The sequence below is a fragment of the Oryctolagus cuniculus genome, chromosome 3, assembly GCF_964237555.1.
Source record: "Oryctolagus cuniculus chromosome 3, mOryCun1.1, whole genome shotgun sequence".
Classification (NCBI taxonomy): Eukaryota; Metazoa; Chordata; class Mammalia; order Lagomorpha; family Leporidae; genus Oryctolagus; species Oryctolagus cuniculus.
In genome coordinates, this window is record NC_091434.1 from 121,441,786 (window position 1) to 121,458,378 (window position 16,593).

A 16,593-nucleotide genomic window follows, 5' to 3' on the forward strand; every position below is an offset into this window, starting at 1 on the left:
CTCCTGGTGCACCCCGGTGGTGGCTGTCTGCTTGGAAGCGTGAGTTGGGTGTTTGGATTGGGCTGCTCTGACCCTGGTATTTCTGAGCTCACAGACTTTTATTATTGGGGTGTCCGCTGATGGAGGCAGCAAGAGCCTTGACCACTGCAACAGAATCTGGGGAGTCGAGCCAATTATCTCTTTAGCTTGGAAACAAACACTTTCCCATATGGACGGAATGTTTATGTTTAATGTCTTAAAGCTAAGGGACAGTCATCAACACTGGGAATGGGGGCGTGGATGCTGATAGAGAAACAGGCACGTGGGAGGCGGGGGGGAGGGGTGCAGCTAGCCACAGGGGCTGGCCGGACGGAACCACTCAGCTGTGGAAGTGGCCCGGATGGTGTCGGGTGAGGTTGGGCTTCAGGGAGCGTACTGAGGAAAGTGGCAAGCCACAGGCCACATCTGCTGCCCACTGCAGAGTAGAGAGAAGGTCAGCCAGCAGACATGAGGCCAGGAGACCGATGGCTACTGCCTTTCAGTTCTCCTGTGCGTTCTCACTCATGTTGACAGCGAGCTGGGCAGAGAGGGGCTCCAGAGAGGAGGGTGCAGGAGTGGGAGGCATGGTGGTCCAGCGGGCACAGCTGGGAGCCCATCGGCAGCTTAGCGAGTGGCTACTGGACCCCTTGTCCTGTATGCCGACTGGGGCAGAGAGATGCTCAGAGCAAAAGGAAAGCAGTGCAGAATGGGGTGGGGTCCAGACTCAGAGGTAGCAGGTGCTGGGGAGCTGAGTTGGCCGCCCTGGCATCTGAATCCATCACCTGATGATGAAGGATCTGGAATCTGAGCGTCCATCTCTTGTGTCAAATTCTCCGTAGAAGGGGCCAAGGCCTGGTGTCAGGTCTTTGTGGAGGCTGGTGAGAGGTGTGTGTGTGTGTGTGGGGGGGGTGCTTCCCTGTGGGTTGGGGGCCTGGGAAGGGAGGGCCCCAATGCATCAGATGGGGGCAGCAGGTGGGGATCGGGGAACCAGGGGTGTTGGATGCCGGCCTTTGTGCCTCTTTGCTTAGGGATCCTGGTTCTCAATGCTTGCCACCCAGGAAACAGATACCATGTTGATCTCACTGTCAGCAGAGACCACAGCTGTTTGCCCAAGGCAGGGAGTAGCATCAGAAATGACTCAGAGAGTGTCACAAAAAAGACTCTGTAGCGACCGCTGCAGGGTTTGGGGGGCCTGCGTGTGACACAGCAGCTCTTGTCTTGGAGACAGAAAGCTCCTATGCAGGCCAGGGCCCCTCTTCATCCGGCAGACCCCGAAGGAAGTGGGGGAGCCAGACCCCCTCCCTGCACTCACTCGGCGGCCACGCAGCCCCCAGCACAGTGGATTTGCCGGGCTGGCATCCTCTGTAGTCTCTGTGCATGTGTTCAAAGACATTGAGAAAAGGACAAACTGATAGTTCATCACGTATCAGTCAGAAGCTGTTCCATTCCAGTGTCCTAGGCCCAGGAAGGGGGCGGGGCGGGGGTAGGGAGAGTGGGACTCTGTTCTCCCAGAGGTGCCAGGGCTATTTTGGGGGAGGGAGCCCTCTGCCCCTAATACCTGCCCTCGCCCTTCCAGGCACCTGTGCCGCCCGTGCCACAACCGTGAGAAGGCCAAGGGCCTGGGCAAGTACATCTGTCAGCGGTGCCACCTGGTCATCGACGAGCAACCCCTCATGTTCAAGAATGATGCCTACCACCCGGACCACTTCAGCTGCACCCACTGCGGGTAGGTGCTGGCAGGAGAGCCACTGCGTCACCCAGAGGGAGCCAGGGCCGTGATGGGCAGGAGAGGCGAGCTGGGCGGAGAGGGGCGGTGCATTGGAGGGAGCGGGGACAGGGTGGGCCCAGTGGCAGGAAGCTCCTTCCCTTGGGGCTCGGTCCTGGGTACCTGGATGGCAGGGACAATGAAGGGGCTGGCAGGGGCAGAGAGAAGTGCCCCTGCCCCCCCACCCCTCTCTCTCTGCCTGTCCCAGCCATCCTGTCCAGCTGAGAACAGGCCTTCTTCTCAGAGGGCTCCTGCGGTACAACACAGGCTGCGCTTGCACAAGGCCTCGCCCCTTCTGGGGGCACTCACAGGAAGTCTCCAAGGATAGCACAGATCAGAGGGAGCCGCCAGCTCTGCTCTGCATGGGGGGGACTGCGGGGGGACACAGAGGGGCCTGTCACAGTGGCTGGGGCAGGGGCGGCACCTGGGGGCTCTGTGCTGTCTTCCAGGAAGGAGCTGACGGCCGAGGCTCGGGAGCTGAAGGGTGAACTCTACTGCCTGCCGTGTCACGACAAGATGGGCGTTCCCATCTGCGGGGCCTGCCGCCGGCCCATCGAGGGCCGTGTGGTCAACGCCTTGGGCAAGCAGTGGCACGTGGAGGTGAGCCAGTGGCGGGCACGTAGCCTCAGGTTGGGGGTCCCTAGGCCCATGGCCACAGTCTGGCCCTGCATCCCCTGTGCACCCCAGCCCAGGCCATGCTGGCTCCCAGCGAGGACCTCCCTTCTGAGTGTTGCACCCCTATGCCACTATACTTGGCCAGGGACCCCAGTGGGCCACAGGAGACCTGAGCCCACAGGTGGAGGGACAGTCTTTCCCCACTTTCCTGGCAATTCTAGAAGATTCCAAAGTTGGGGAGACCTTGGGGACAGATGGCCCACAGGTGTTGTGGTTGACAGGGCTCGGTGTGTTCAGGGCCAGGTAGATGTGGAGTGGGCAAGCTCCTCAGGTGTGCACACCTGGGTCAGCCGAGCACTCATGCCGGCGCTGAGGGCTCTGATACTCGTACAGACACCCCGGGGAAGGAGCTGCCCATTTCTGACAGCCTGGCCAGTGCTGTGTCCACATCCACGCCTTGGGTGGCCCGTTTGAGAGGCCCCTTACAGGAGGCAGTGGGCTGTCCTGCCCTGGCCCCCAGCCCCTGCCCCTGCCCCTCACCCATCCTCCAGGGGCTCACAGTGGAGCTGCAGGAGGCACCACACTAAGCAGATGGCTCCCACCTGTGAGGGCCGCTGCACCATGCGCTCCTTGGCTCTGTGAGGGGGCGGGGGGAGGTGACATGCCCTGTCACCATGAATGCATTAGAGGAGAGATTGCTCAGCCAGGGAGGCATCAGCCCTCGGCCCTGCCCCGCCTCTGCTGCTCATCTCTTGGTGTCCCAGCCCACCCGCCCTCTCTCCCTGCAGCATTTTGTCTGTGCCAAGTGTGAGAAGCCATTCCTGGGGCACCGGCACTATGAGAAGAAGGGCTTAGCCTACTGTGAGACCCACTACAACCAGGTAGGGCTGGGACACAGTGGACACTGGTCTGAGAAGGGGCTGACAGGTCATGGGAGTCTCCCCCACTCAGGGAGCTGCTGGATGGGCAGGAGGGGGCAACAGGCAGCCCCCCTGGGGACTCCCGCTGTGATGCCACCTGCACTGACAGCCCACTCCATCCACAGCTCTTTGGGGACGTCTGCTATAACTGCAGCCACGTGATCGAGGGCGATGGTGAGGCCCCTGTGTCCTGAGCCCCTCCCTCCCCTGCCCCTGCCTGCCTGCACTCCTGGGGGCTGGCAGTCCTGCAGCTGCGAGCCCAGCTGGCCAAGGCTTTGCACAGCTGGGCCCTTGGCTGCCTGGGCGGAGCCTGCTCAGCCCTGTCTCCCCTTGCAGTGGTGTCGGCCCTCAGCAAGGCCTGGTGTGTGAACTGCTTCTCCTGCTCCACCTGCAACAGCAAGCTCACCCTCAAGTAAGTCAGGCCTTGCCTTCTGGCAGCCTGCCCTGGGCAACCTGGGGATGCCACACACACAGCCCAGGGCAATGGGGTCCAGGGATAACACCCACAAGGGCCCCCGGGCTCTGGGGAAGGAAGGGCATTCCAGCCCAGGGAACAGCATATGCAGCGACAAAGGAATCAGGAAGCCAAGGCCGGTGTGCGATGGCTGGGGCTGTGAGAGGTGAGGCGGCCAGCTTCCTGGGGATAGCTGGGAGCCAGAGGAGGCTTTGGTGGAAGGGAGGGTGGCCAGAGGGTCATCATCCCCAGGGAACCGTGGGGCTGGGTCTGCAGGTGGGTGGGGCTCGTGGAGGGCCTCAGGTCGTCCGGCTGGCTGGGGTCAGGGTCGGTGGGGCACGGGGCTGTCCTGAAGGCCAGGCGTCTTGGCAGGAACAAGTTTGTGGAGTTCGACATGAAGCCCGTGTGCAAGAAGTGCTATGAGAAGTTCCCGCTGGAGCTGAAGAAGCGGCTGAAGAAGCTGTCGGAGCTGACCTCTCGCAAGGCCCAGCCCAAGGCCGTGGACCTCAACTCGGCCTGAAGGCCTGTGGGATTGCGGCCAGCTACGCCCCACCGGCCCTCTTCTGCGCTCTTCGCCTTTTGGGCTTCCGGGCCCGCCCTCCACCAAAGCCCCTCCCCTTCCGGGATGCAGGTCCCACCCCTCTAAGCCCCTCCCCCTTCCTGGCTGCCGGGTCCCTCCCTCCCACTTCTCCGTTGACTGCCCCTCCCTTCTCTCTGTCCCGGTGCGCCAGGTCCTTCCCTCTTTTCCCGTATCTTCAAGTGCTCCAGCGTCTCCTCTCCGGTGCCTGGCTCCTCTGTCCTCTGTCCTGTGTCCCGGAGGTGGGACGTCCCACGAGGCTCTCTCCCGACAGCCACTTTCCCTGCACCCCTGGCCTTCAGCAAACCACCTGCCACAGGCTTGACCCACAGCTATGCCTTTCCCCAGGGTGGTCCCCTTGTGTGCACCTCGGGCCCCACTAGCCAGGGCCATAACAGATGGAGGCCTCTGGGGGCCCCTTCTCCATTCCTCACCACTCACTCAACCCTGGGCCAGCACATCCTGCCCCTCCCACCTACAGACCGGCTGGAGGGACAAGGACCCACTCCCTTATGTCACCCGGCAATCGTCCTGAAATCCTACCCCATGTCAGATCCTCCTCTTCCAGGGCTGGTGTGGAGGCTTTGGGTGAGGCCAGGAGCCAGGAGGTGGTGGGGTTAGGGGTGGTGTTCCCCCTTCCAGGGACGGCCCTTCCTCCATGTCTGGTGCAGACCTGGCGTTGGGGTGCACGCTTGCACAATGAAGGCTGTCTCACACCAGCACAATGGCCTGGCATGGTTTGTGGCGGCAGGGGGCAGGGGACCCCAGCCCAAGTGTTGCTCACTGCTCAGGGGCAGATACAAAATGGCAGATGAAAGAGTTCAGGTGCATCCCAGCCCTGGTCCAGGCCAGGCTGTCATCAAGACACCGCTGAGTCAAGGCCAGCTATGGTCCCTTAGGCCCGTGTGGCCTGTCCTGGCAGGCAGAGTCAGGGGTGGGCTTGGATAAGAACTATCAATGAAGTGGAGTCATCCAGGCCTCCTAGGCTGCCTCTGCCTAGGGAGGGCCGGGGCCCAGGCTGTTCTTAGCATGAGACCTGAGACCCGAGAGCAGGCAGTCCTGGCTTGGGCCTCCACCCTGGCCCTCCGGTGCTCCACACTCCCAGGTACCCCAGTGGGGAGGAGAACAGGTGTGCAGGAGGCTTGAAAGGGGAGGGGTCGCCAGTGAGCGCCCTCTCCTGTGCCTGAGACTCAGGAAGAGAGGAAGGGAGGCCCAGAGAGGAACCAAGAGGCAGGAGCAAGGGCCAAAGAAGTGACTGCCGGAGAAGGCAGCCATAATCTGTTTCTCTGGGCAAAAACTCCCAGGCCTGCTGCCCACCAAGGACCCCATGGCCCATCCAACCCTTCACTCAACTTTCGTTGCTCCATGAGTTTTTATTGAACATTCTGGGGTGGGGGGTTGGCCCCTCTTAGCTCTCCACCCTTGGCCCTGGGCCATGAGACTCCTGGCCCCACCCCAGCTGCTCTGGCCTCCACGGTCAGTGCCCTAGAGAGAGGGGCCGAGGGGAGCCGGCATTCTATGGAGTGGGCAGGTCCTGGGTCCTGGCGGGGAACAGTGGCTGGATGGGTGGCCGGCATCCCTGTTAGAGTTTGTCCAGGGCTGGGTTCCCGGGGGCCCGCTGTCTGTTTACAGCACTTAGGAGCTGCTGCACGTATGAGGTCATCAGGTCGTCCATCTTGTAGCCCTGGACAGGGAAAGGATGGGATCAGAGACTGTGGCTGTAGGGAGGGCGGGTGGGGTCTTAGACTTGGGGACCTGGTGGTATCTAACATCTCTGCCAGGACAACACAACTGGGCAGGGTGTGGTGGCGAGGGGAGGGGGACACCTGCTGCAGGGTCCCTATTGCCACCTGTCCCGCTGGGCCTGAGGTTCCTTCTGTCCTCAGCACGGGCCGGCAGCACCAGGAGCCCCACAGCCCGGCCTTGCCACCAGAGTTGCCGCCTCCCTGCCCGCCTGGGGAATGCACCTGGCCTCCCTCCAGGCCTCTGTGGGACCAGCCTGGTCTTGGGTTGCTGAGCCCTCCTGGGCAGCAGCTTGCCAGGCAGCAGCAAGTGGGTGAGGGCAGAAATGCAGTCCCCAGCGCCTCCTGGTGCTGAGTTGGGGCTAGGCTCACCAGAGAGGTCTCGCACAGCAGGCGGCTGCCCCGGCCCAGGCTCCCCAGCACCATGTGGAAGTAGGTGCTGCCGCTGCTCCAGCTGGAGATCTTGGTGAAAGGGTAGGTGGTGAGCAGCTCCTGGGGATAGAGAGACAGGTGGGCAGGGGCCTGGAACCCAGGGCCTATGTGTGTGTGTATGTAGGGAGGGAGGGGACATGAGGGCAGGTGTGACATCTGGGAGCAGGTGCCCCCAGCCTCAGCTGCGCTGGGGTCCCAGGGTTCCCGTGGATGCCCCCAGCCCAGCCCTGCTTGAGGCCCTGCAGCTGCTACCTTGGTCTTGGGGTGGATGAGCAGAACCCCGTGTCGGTTGATGGCAATGAGAATGATGTCCGGATAGGAGGGCTCCGAGGTTTGCTGGGGACGGGAAAGGGGGGGAGCGGATACCGTGGTCACAGCCCAGCCTGGGAGCTCCCCGGAGCTCACCTGGGGTGCACACACCCACATGTGCTCCTGCCAGTCCTGGTGGCAGCCAACCCTGGGGCCCTGCATGCAAGGGGCCCGGCTGGGGAGGAGGCCTGGGTGCGGGCGAGACCTACCTTCACCTCAAAGAAGGCGGACCCGAAGGTGGGCCAGCGGCAGATCCACTTGAGGAAAGCCACCTTGGCCTCCTGCACTGTCTTGTCTCTGTGCTTATCATAGGCCAGAAGGAGGCTCTGGGGGATGGGAGGGCCGGTGAGGGCCTAGGCGGGGCTGCCCTGCCCACACAGGGCTGTCCATGTGGGACCCCCCCAAGCCCATCAGAACCTGCTGAGCCAGGGGCCCAGGAGGATGGGGTGAGAGGGTTCCAGCAGCACCCAGCCAGTCCCCAAGCCCAGGTGGGGTCCCCCAGGGGAGGCAGGAGCCCCAGGCCCCTCCCCAAGTGGTCAGGACCTTTTTCCATTCCTCCGTGGACATCAGGCGAGTGAGGTTGGCAGGCACCAGCTCCTTGAGGATCTTGGGGACACTGGCCAGCTGGGACTGGTCCTTGTCAAACTGGGCCTTGTAGATGAGGCCCGCCAGATGGATGGCATCCTCCCGCGAACACTTGTGGAACCCACGCAGGTACTTGGGCAGCTCCTGGGTGAGGGACATGCCAGGTCTCAGGCCTGCCGGCCCATGGGCACACCCCTCCTTGGTGCTGAGGTCATGGGCGGGGCGGGGCGTGGGTGGGGGCGGTCCGGGGAGCCAGCCTGTTCCATCCAAGAGGCCAAGGGGGCCCACAGCTGATGTTGCCATGGAGGCTGTGTCCTGTTCCTCCATGTGGTTGGCCCTTTGGGACACGGGCCAGCGGCTGGGCTCTCTGGCCCCTCCCCTGGCAGTCAGGTGCTGCTAGAGTCGCTGTCCCCAAATGCAGCTCTCCTCTGCTCCTAGCCTGAGAGTCCTCAGTGGCTCAGCCCCGATCCTGGCATGTGGGGCCTTGCAGTTGGGGTCCCCCGCCCTGCCATCTCAGGACAGGAGTGGAGTGGAATGGGGCGGCCCCAGCACCCACCAACAGGAGCGTCTGAGGGTACCTGGTGATAATGCAGTATGGTGTCCGCGTTCAAATCTTTGCCTGGGACCACGTTGATCCACAGTTTCCGCATGAAATACACCTGGTATGGGAGTGTCAGGGGGGCCCCTGGGCGAGGGGCGGCAGTGGGCACCAAGCCTGTCCCAGCAGGCTCTGTGGCCTGAACCCCACCTGCTGTGGTGGCCCAGGCACTGCCAGCTCCCTCTCCACCTGCCCCGTGCTGTGTGCCCCTGCCTGTACCATGGCTCCTGCTGTCCCCCCACCTCCCTCCTCCTGGCCCCCAACACTTCTCATTCTTCAAGGTCAGCGGAGGGGCCACCTGCTCCAGATCACCCCTGGGCCTCCTCCTCATGGGGTCAAGACCCTTGTGCAGTGCAGTGCAGCCAGCTGCTCTGGGCCTGTCCCCACGCTCTCCCCAAGCAGGGAGCGTCCCCAGGCAGGGTCCTCCCCACCTGGCCCCAGGCTGTGGCTGCTGTCATGACCTAGGGACACTCAGAGGCATGAAGGAATGAAGAATGAATGAATGAGGGGTGTGGGGCCATGCAGCAGGCAGCCGACAGTCCCACCTCTGCCCATCCATCACAGCCCCCTTTTTAGGGGTCCTCCTGCTCACGAGACCCTCACCTTCCTTCTGGGGCCTGTGTCGCTTCACCCAGTCTGACATTTGCCTCAGGGAGTCGAAGAAGAAGTCTGCCTCTTTCAGGCTGATCACCTGGGGAGGCAGCAGGTTCAGGAGGGGGTGTGGCCTCCCAGGGGTGTGGCCTGTGGCAGGGCGGGGCCGGCTCAGGTCCAGCAGCTGACTAACAGGCTGGCATTAGGCAGCTGGTATGCATGGGGCAAGATTTTGGCTCCCAGACACCTGCTCCATGTGTTGGAACAGCCCCAGCTCGGCAGGGCCGGGCAGGCTGAGGTCCGCTCGGTGTCAGGAGACTGAACCTGCTCCCCACCTCCCTGCCCGGTCCCCGGGGTTCCGGCTCCAGGTAGGCAGCACCTTGTCTGTGATCTTGATGAAGAGGCTGCAGCCCTCCCAGGAGGCCAGCTGCAGCCGAGTGGCGATGCCTTCACACACGTCTCGCACGCAGCTGACGCTACCCACCTCCAGCATCTGGGTACAGAGAGGCTGCAGGTGAGGCCCAGAGGCTCCCCTGGGTCCAAGGCACAGCCCCGGGCTGGGGGGACCCTTCATGTCTGGGGCTGTGTCGCCTCCCCTCCTGGACTTGCTCTGAGGGCTCTGCAGCTAGCTTGTGGGAACTTCCCGTTACAGGGACTCCACCGTCCCCAAGGCCATACAAGCCAGTGGGGCCCCTGGGGAGGCTGGGAAGGCCCCTCCCACCTCCCACCACTCCCCTCTCAGGCCCTGCTCTTCTCTGCTGCTTCTCTCTTGGCCTCTTCCTCCCCGCCTGGGCTCTGATGGTCTCCTGCCTGCCACCTTCCCCGCTGCCATGGTGGGCTCTGTCCCAGCAGGCAGTTCTAACTCTGGCATTGGCTCGCCCGCACCCGGGGAAGGTCAGAAGCTCTCAGAGGCCCTGCCCATCCAGCCTCCTCGTCTCTCTGCCTTTGGCCTGGATTTCCCGATGCACAAGCTGGGGACGCTCCCTCCCACCAGCAGCCTCTCCTGCTGCCCCTGCCCTCCATACCTCTGCTGGTCTGAAGCACCTGCCAGCAGATGAGTTGTGCACAGCCTCCCCTCCCCCACCCCGAGCCTGACTCTCAGTGTGGGTGGGCCCCGTGTCTGGCAGGGGCAGGGACTCACCTCGCTCGTGTCATTGGGGAAGAAGACCTTGTGACAGATGCGGGAGACTTTCTGCTCTGCCGCGTCTACCTCCACCTCGTGTGGCGGCTGCTTCCGGGGCCCTGTCCTGTGTAGACACGGCACCCTGCAGACGCTGGCCCCTACCCCTGCCCCACCCTCAGCTCCTGAGAGAGCCTTAACCAAGATGCCAAGAGCAAAGCAAAACCCCCCAGTGACCCCCTCCACCCCCATTCCCAGGGGTTGTCCCTGCCTGGTGGACTCGCACATGGCCCCAGGGGAGGCAGAGGAGGAGGGAGGCCTGGTGTCACTTCCCAGATGACCCTCGGTTCTGAGGAGGTCACAGAAGGCCTAGGACACATAGGGGCCAGGCCAGGCCAGGGTGGTGGACAGGCCGGCTGTGTCCCTTGCTCCCACCCAACAGGGGCGTGGGACTGGGGACTCCAGCAGGGGGCGCCCGTGTGCCTCCTTGCGCAGCAGCTGGCATTAATATCCCAGCCACGGAGATCAACGCCCATCACTCAAACTCTGCTCCTCTGCCCGCGCCCCTACGGTGGGGGCCGGACAGATACTGAGCCTGCGGGAGCCCCCACCAATTTCTGGGCCGCACCCTCCCCAGCGGCTGGGGCCCATCCAGTCTCCTCCAAACCAACAGCAGCTTCTGCAGAGGCCTAGCTCCCACCCCACCCCTTCCCGAGTCCACACTGCTGGCAGGCCCCCGGACTCCACCATGAACTCCGGAGAAGGCCCCGGGGCAGGGTCCCCTCAGCGCCTGGCTCTGCTAGGCTCAGGGCTGAGGCTCGGGCGGGGCGCGGAGGGGCCAGGCTCACCTCAGGACTCTCTGCAGGCGGCGGCTGCAGCCGAGCGCCAGCGGCTTCTTCCTCCGCGTGTCTATGAACTTCTGGGCGTGGGGCAGCAGCGCCTTGCTGGGCGGGAAGAGGCCCGTGCAGAGCCACAGCAGTTGCCAGCCTCGCTCCTCGCTGTACCTGGGGAAGGGAGGAAAGGGCAGGTGTCAGTGGATCACCAGGGTGGAACAGGCTCCCTCCCACCCCGTACAGGGGCACTGACGCCCCCCAGGGGCAGGCGTTCAGCTGCTGCTCCCTTGAGGACTAGGGGCCGCCCTGTGGACTCCCACAGTCCCCAGCAGACCTATTGGAGTTACGGGTGAGCTGTTTCAGGATCTGGCAGTAGACCTCATCCTGCAAGGCCGAATCCTGCAGGGCCAGCGAGAAGATCTGATCGGTGAGCGCCAGCGTGGCCCAGGCCTGCCGGGACGGGTAGTCACCCATATACTTGAGGATGGGTTCCAGTGTCAAGGACAATGGTGCTATAGGGGTGGCTCCGTGCTGGCCCCTGACCAGGGCTAGACATTGGCCCTGGCACCATACCCACACTGACCCTTGACCGCTGATTCCAGCTCAACTCTGAGCCCTGGTCCTGGTCCCACCCTGACTCCTGCCTAGCTCTGCACTGAGCTGTGTGTGGGGTTCGTCCTGCGCTCTCTGAGGCCTGGCCCAGCCCCTGGGCGGCTGAGGGAGGGCGGGGCCCCAGGTGACCCGGCCTGAGAGAGTGGGCGTGGCTGTGCAGCAGGGCAGGCAGCTGGCAGAAGGATATCTAGGAAGATCTGGCAGGCAGCGTCCCGGAGGTCGACGTTGGCGTGTACTCGCTTGAGCAGCGGCTGCCGCAGCGGCTCAGCAGAGTAGGCCCACAGGTGGCCCCGGGTGCGGGACAGGGACGGCATGGCCCTGCTGATCGTCTCCTTCTCTGGGGCCCTGTGGGGTCAGAGGTTGGCGTGGGCCCTTTGTGCCCCCAGCATGTCCTCTGTCCCGGTTCCTTGCAGCCCTGGGGGTGGGGGGTGGGGGCGATGAAGGCAGAGGTCCCAGGCTGGGCAGGGTGATGGGGGTGAGGTGGGGGGAAGGGGGTACCTGAAAGCCTCCAGGGAGAACTCCTCCAGAGTGTGCGGCTCCTCCTGGGGCTGCTCCTCAGGCAGGGGCTCTGTGGGCTGTGCCTCCCGGGCCACCAGTTTCCGCTTCTCTGGTGACATGGCCAGCAAGCTCTGCGGGACACAGGCCCGTGGGCAACGGGGGCCACCATCCCTAGGGCCCCTCTCAGAGGCTCCTCCTGGCCTGTGGCTGAGGAGGGGGCAGAGCCAAGTGCAGGGTGGGTGGGCCCCGGGGCCTACCTCTTTCCTTGATGTCTCTTTGCTTTCCCTCAATGGCTCAGTGCCCCAGGGTGGCCTTGCTGGGTCTCAGACTTCTCCCCAGTTCTCCTTTCCCTGCGTGCCTTTTTGGGGCAGGCCTCACCCCAACCCTGCCTCCCTGCCCCCTCTTCAGGCCCCAGCACCAGTATCCCTCCCTCAGGGCTGGCATCCCAGGCAGGCCAAGCCCCCAGCCTCTTGTTTGTTCCCACAAGGACCCCCGTTTCTTTGCCCTAAAGTCTGTATAGTCCCTGCCAGTGGCTAAGTTCAACTCTATCTTGCAGGTGCACAGCATACACTTGGCACTCAATATGTGCATGTGGGATGTCTTCCCTTGCCTGCTTCTGCACGAGGCTCGTGTGGGGTGGTTCTCAGGGTAGGCAGGAGCCTTGGACCCCTGGGTCAGGGTTTCAAGGAGGCAGAGGCTAGAAATACTTGGGTCTGTCCCCAGGACAGCCCCGTGGCAGGACAGAACACAAGTTTATCCAGCATTCATTAGGTGCCAGTTTTAGGGTCATTGGGGGCTGGCAGAGCCATCCTGGTGCCAAGGCTGCCTTCCTGACCCTCTGCATGGCAGGGGTGGGCCTCTGGGCTGGGTCTCCCAGGTCAACTTCCCCTCCATGCCTGTGGATGCTGGCACTGAGGAGGCAAGAGCGAGGGGCATACCAGCAGCTGTGCTGAGGGCTTGGTGAGCGTCGGGATGGTGTAGAGGCAGGCTGTGGGCACCAGACCCGTCTTGCCGGTCCTGTCATTCTGGCCCAGCGTCCAGTTCTCAGAGGCCAGAAGCCCCTGCTTCTTGGTCAGGATCAACAAATCCCCCTTCTTGAAGGGCAGGAGGGTGGCATCATCTGCAGGCCCCAAGGACCAAAAGAAAAAAAAAAGCCATTGCTAGTGGTAGCTTTGCAGCTAGGGACTCTGCAGGGACCAGAGGCCACGTTGGTGTGGTGTGGGGGCTGTCTGCTTTCACAGGTAAGGAAACCAAGGGCCAGGACCCCTCTGAGAGTGGTGGTGAGATTGGAGATGCAGGGTCCAGAGGACTGTCGCCTGCTGCACCTACGCAGGCATGTAGCCAGCCAGGCGGAGGTGGGGAGCTCTGACTGCAGCCCCAGCCCTGGGACACCTGCCAAGGCCTGACATGGGGGATAGTGCAGGTGGACAAGGGTGCAGTGTCCGTCCCAGACCTGGGTGCTGAGCCCACTTCTTGGGGGCAACTCTGAGGGCTGAATGGGGCAGCAGTGCATCATGTTAACACAGGTGTGCATTTCTCACTGCTGCGGACCCCATGCACGGCCCCTTGCTCTGCATCCCAGCAAGCATCCGTCCCTTCGGAGCCCCTGCAGGTGCCGCATCACTGCATTATCTATGAATACTCAGCAATCAGCCAGGTCTGGCACAGGCCGGGGGCGGGGCTTGTCATGCATCTGTTGCCACCTCCCGCAGCCTGGCTCTGTCTGGAGCACTGGCTTGCAGGAAATCTGTGGTTGAGAGCTGGATGCTCATCCCCCTGAGCTGTGTGACCCGAGGGGAGCCACTTCCCACCCTGGGCCACCAGTTCCATGAATGCAAAATGGGCTAGCAGAGTGGCTGGGGAGGGAGTGGTCCCTGTCCCTGCTACCCCTGGCATCTGCTGCAGTGCAATCCTGAGCAAGGCCGGCTTCCCCTCCCAGAGCGGTGCAAACCACCCACCCTCTGCTGTGCCACATGGAGACACACAAGCCACCTCCCTCCTGCCCCCACGAGCCACCCCTCCCGGTGCCCTCCCGCCCAGTGAGCACCTGTGGCCTTCCTGTCCTGCAGGGCCATGGCGAACACGGATCTCTCTTTGAGGCCCTCCAGGAACAAGGCCACCAGTTCGGCGATGGCCACGCTGCTGGGGGACACGAACTCGAACTCATCATGCAACGTGGCCAGCAGCAGCCTCTGCCCACCTTGGGCCTCCCTGAGGGGACAGAGGATGTGATGTGACCACAGACCTCCTCCAAGCGGGAAAGTGATGGCCAGAGCTCAGGGCACCCAAGGTCTTGGAGGCGGAAGGTGGCGCCAAGTTCCAGTGTGTGGGGACAGCTCTGCGCAGGTGATGAGGAGACAGGCTTGGAGGGACACTGCACAGAACGTTAGGGCTGAGATGAGGTGCCACGGGCTTATTCTTGGACCCTGACCTCCGCATGCCTCAGCTTATCCCATCTGCAGAGTGGGTGATGCTGATGCCATGGGGGTGGCCAGGTGCACCTGGCACTGCCCACTTTATCAAGGGAATGCCATGCTAAGCTGTGTTTTTATTGAGTGTGCCTGTGGTGAAGCATGGGTGGGGCTTACTTCCCGAAGGGCTTGAAGGAATTCGCATTTGCAGAGACCATGGGAAGCCGCCGGGATGGAGGTGGCCCTGTGCCTGCACTCCTGTCTCAGACCACCTGTACTTTCTGTGGGACTGATTCTCACCCACAAGCAGGGAGGGAGCCTGGTAAATGGCCGTGTGCCTGGAAGACCACAGACTACTATGCTCATGGAGATGATGGAGGGCTTAACAGGGTGCCGGTGGTCTGGTGGCAGCGCACCTGGTCCCTCCACCCCAGCCTAGCTCCCGGGGACGACACACGGTCCCCTGTCCCCCCCCGATGCATCAGTCCCAAGGATGATTCAGGTTGCCAGGAAAGAGGCACGGGGGCCCTCTCCCCCTGGGGACCCCACCTGTTGGTGACCAGACTCATGACCTCTGGGAAGGAGAGCTCCAGCAGCGTCTTCTCACGCTGGTCCAGGAAGTACAACCCCTGCCAGTTGATGGCCAAGATCAGCTGTGTCTTGGGGAGACGGGGACCTGGCAGGGTGGGAGGAGATGGCAGGGTGAGGGCTGTGCCACTGGGGGGGTGCCTGGCCTGCTCCTCCCACCCTCACCCCATCAGAGGCCGTTACCAGAGAGCGTGCTGACTTCAAAGAGCCGGGAGAAGAGCAGTGGCCACCGCAGACGGGCACTGTCCACCACCTGCTCCCGCACGGCCTGAGGTGTGGTGGCTTGCACCTGTTGGGTATGGGGTGGACCCTGGGCATCATCTCCAGCACCTGGCGCTGCTGGCTAATCCCCTGCCCAGCGCTCAGGGTGATGATTGGATGAATGGACCATCCTGGGAAGGGGCTGCTCTTGCACCCTTGGGGGTGGGCCCTTGGGTGGGTGGTGCTGAGAAGGGAAGAAAGCCAGGGGCATCACTGAGTCTCAGGGTAGGAGGCGGTGGTGTCTGTGGGCCTGCCAGCATGTGCCTATGGCTCTGTGTCTTGCTCTGGGCACCAGCGCCATCTTGCCGGGTGCCTGTCTTTCTTCTGTGGGTTCTTTTCCTGCCTATGTAGGGGCCTCTCTCGGGGACTTCCTTCAAGCTCCTCACCTTCCAGCTCCCTCCCTCATGCTGTGCTGACCCTGCTGCACCTCCACTCTCTCCTCTCCCTGCTTCCACCGCACAACGGGACTTCCAAAAGCTCATGGAAAACAACAAAACTACACATGGACTCCACCACGGTTTTGCGCTAAGAGAAAACCTTGTAATTCCATTTCTTCCACACACTAGCTGAAGTGCGCTCGTATTTAACCCAACGTTCTGTTCAGTTGGCTGAATACAATGCTAGTTCTCTCATTCTGACTTCAAACAGTGGCTGCAGAGTACCAGCCACAGCCTGGCTCCGGGAGTGTCAGCGGGCATCTCCTGTCTGATGCACCTTGGACACACACTGACTGTGGGATCACATATTTAGATCATCCACGCCCTCCAGCCTGGGAAGTCCTCCATGACCAGTGAGGGGACACTGGGAGTCCAGGGGGCAGGGGGTGGAGCCTCAGGGTTGGATGGGTGTGGGGGCAACAGCGTGCCACTGAGCAGCAGCTGTGGATGCCCCCTCGTGTCAAGACTCTGTGGGTCAGACCAGTAAAGACCAGTACAGGAGCTGGCGCTGTGGCGTAGTGGATAAAGCCGCTGCCTGCAGTGCTGGCATCCCATATGGGGGCCAGTTCTAGTCCTGGCTGCTCCACTTCCAATCCAGCTCTCTGCTATGGCCTGGGAAAACAAATCCTTGGGCCCCTGAACCCACATAGGAGACCCAGAAGAAGCTCCAAGCTCCTGGCTTTGGATTGGCGCAGCTCCGGCTGTTGCGGCCATCTGGGGAGTGAACCAGCGGATGGGAGACCACTCTCTCTGCCTCTCCTTCTCTCTGTGTAACTCTTTCAAACAAATAAATACATCTTTTTTTTTTTAAAAAAGGGAAGTACAGGACTCATGTTAGGAGGCATAGGGAAGGTGGCCTGCACCTGTGGTATGGAGCTGGGCTGAGCAAGGCTTTAAACCCCAAGGGACAGGGGTACATTGGACGGTGCCGTCTAAGCTTTCCAGGAATTCACAATCCTCTGCACACCCAGGGTCCCCACCATCCCAAGGGCTGACCTTGGCCTGAGCAGCAGTAACGAGGCTGGCCCACCTCTCCGGGGGCTTGCTCCTGTACAGCCTGGGGGGCACACAGCTGGGCAGCAGTTCCTGGATGGCCTTGCTCCCCGCGGAGGCACCAAGCTGCACATAGCAGTGTCGGGCCAGCAGCTCCACCAGCTCTTCCTCCTGTACAGCCCGGGGCACACACAGGGGCGGAGGGAGGCTGAGTGAGAGCCCACCTTCCTCTGT

General features: G+C 62.6%; 2 protein-coding genes across 4 annotated transcripts in view; one reads left to right on the plus strand and one right to left on the minus strand.

The window, feature by feature from the left end:
• The window catches only part of LIMS2 (LIM zinc finger domain containing 2), a 34,001-nt gene extending 28,933 nt beyond the window's left edge, over positions 1 to 5,068 (plus strand). For all 3 annotated transcript variants that reach the window (XM_051849652.2, XM_051849651.2, XM_051849648.2), the window contains exons 5-10: positions 1,595 to 1,744; positions 2,233 to 2,383; positions 3,187 to 3,279; positions 3,444 to 3,492; positions 3,655 to 3,730; positions 4,145 to 5,068. In XM_051849652.2, the coding sequence (XP_051705612.2) occupies positions 1,595 to 1,744; positions 2,233 to 2,383; positions 3,187 to 3,279; positions 3,444 to 3,492; positions 3,655 to 3,730; positions 4,145 to 4,292 (667 nt within the window). In that variant the 3' untranslated portion in view covers positions 4,293 to 5,068. The remainder of the gene's footprint in view (positions 1 to 1,594; positions 1,745 to 2,232; positions 2,384 to 3,186; positions 3,280 to 3,443; positions 3,493 to 3,654; positions 3,731 to 4,144) is intronic.
• A 634-nt stretch (positions 5,069 to 5,702) lies between these two features.
• The window catches only part of MYO7B (myosin VIIB), a gene marked incomplete in the record, with an annotated part of 71,612 nt that continues 60,721 nt past the window's right edge, over positions 5,703 to 16,593 (minus strand). The window contains 18 exon segments of the mRNA XM_070071046.1: positions 5,703 to 6,033; positions 6,464 to 6,583; positions 6,776 to 6,859; positions 7,042 to 7,158; positions 7,376 to 7,561; positions 7,996 to 8,102; positions 8,619 to 8,706; positions 8,986 to 9,099; positions 9,748 to 9,853; positions 10,575 to 10,730; positions 10,894 to 11,047; positions 11,359 to 11,516; positions 11,670 to 11,800; positions 12,608 to 12,789; positions 13,717 to 13,880; positions 14,630 to 14,756; positions 14,852 to 14,957; positions 16,363 to 16,530. Coding sequence (XP_069927147.1) covers positions 5,932 to 6,033; positions 6,464 to 6,583; positions 6,776 to 6,859; positions 7,042 to 7,158; positions 7,376 to 7,561; positions 7,996 to 8,102; positions 8,619 to 8,706; positions 8,986 to 9,099; positions 9,748 to 9,853; positions 10,575 to 10,730; positions 10,894 to 11,047; positions 11,359 to 11,516; positions 11,670 to 11,800; positions 12,608 to 12,789; positions 13,717 to 13,880; positions 14,630 to 14,756; positions 14,852 to 14,957; positions 16,363 to 16,530 — 2,370 coding nt within the window.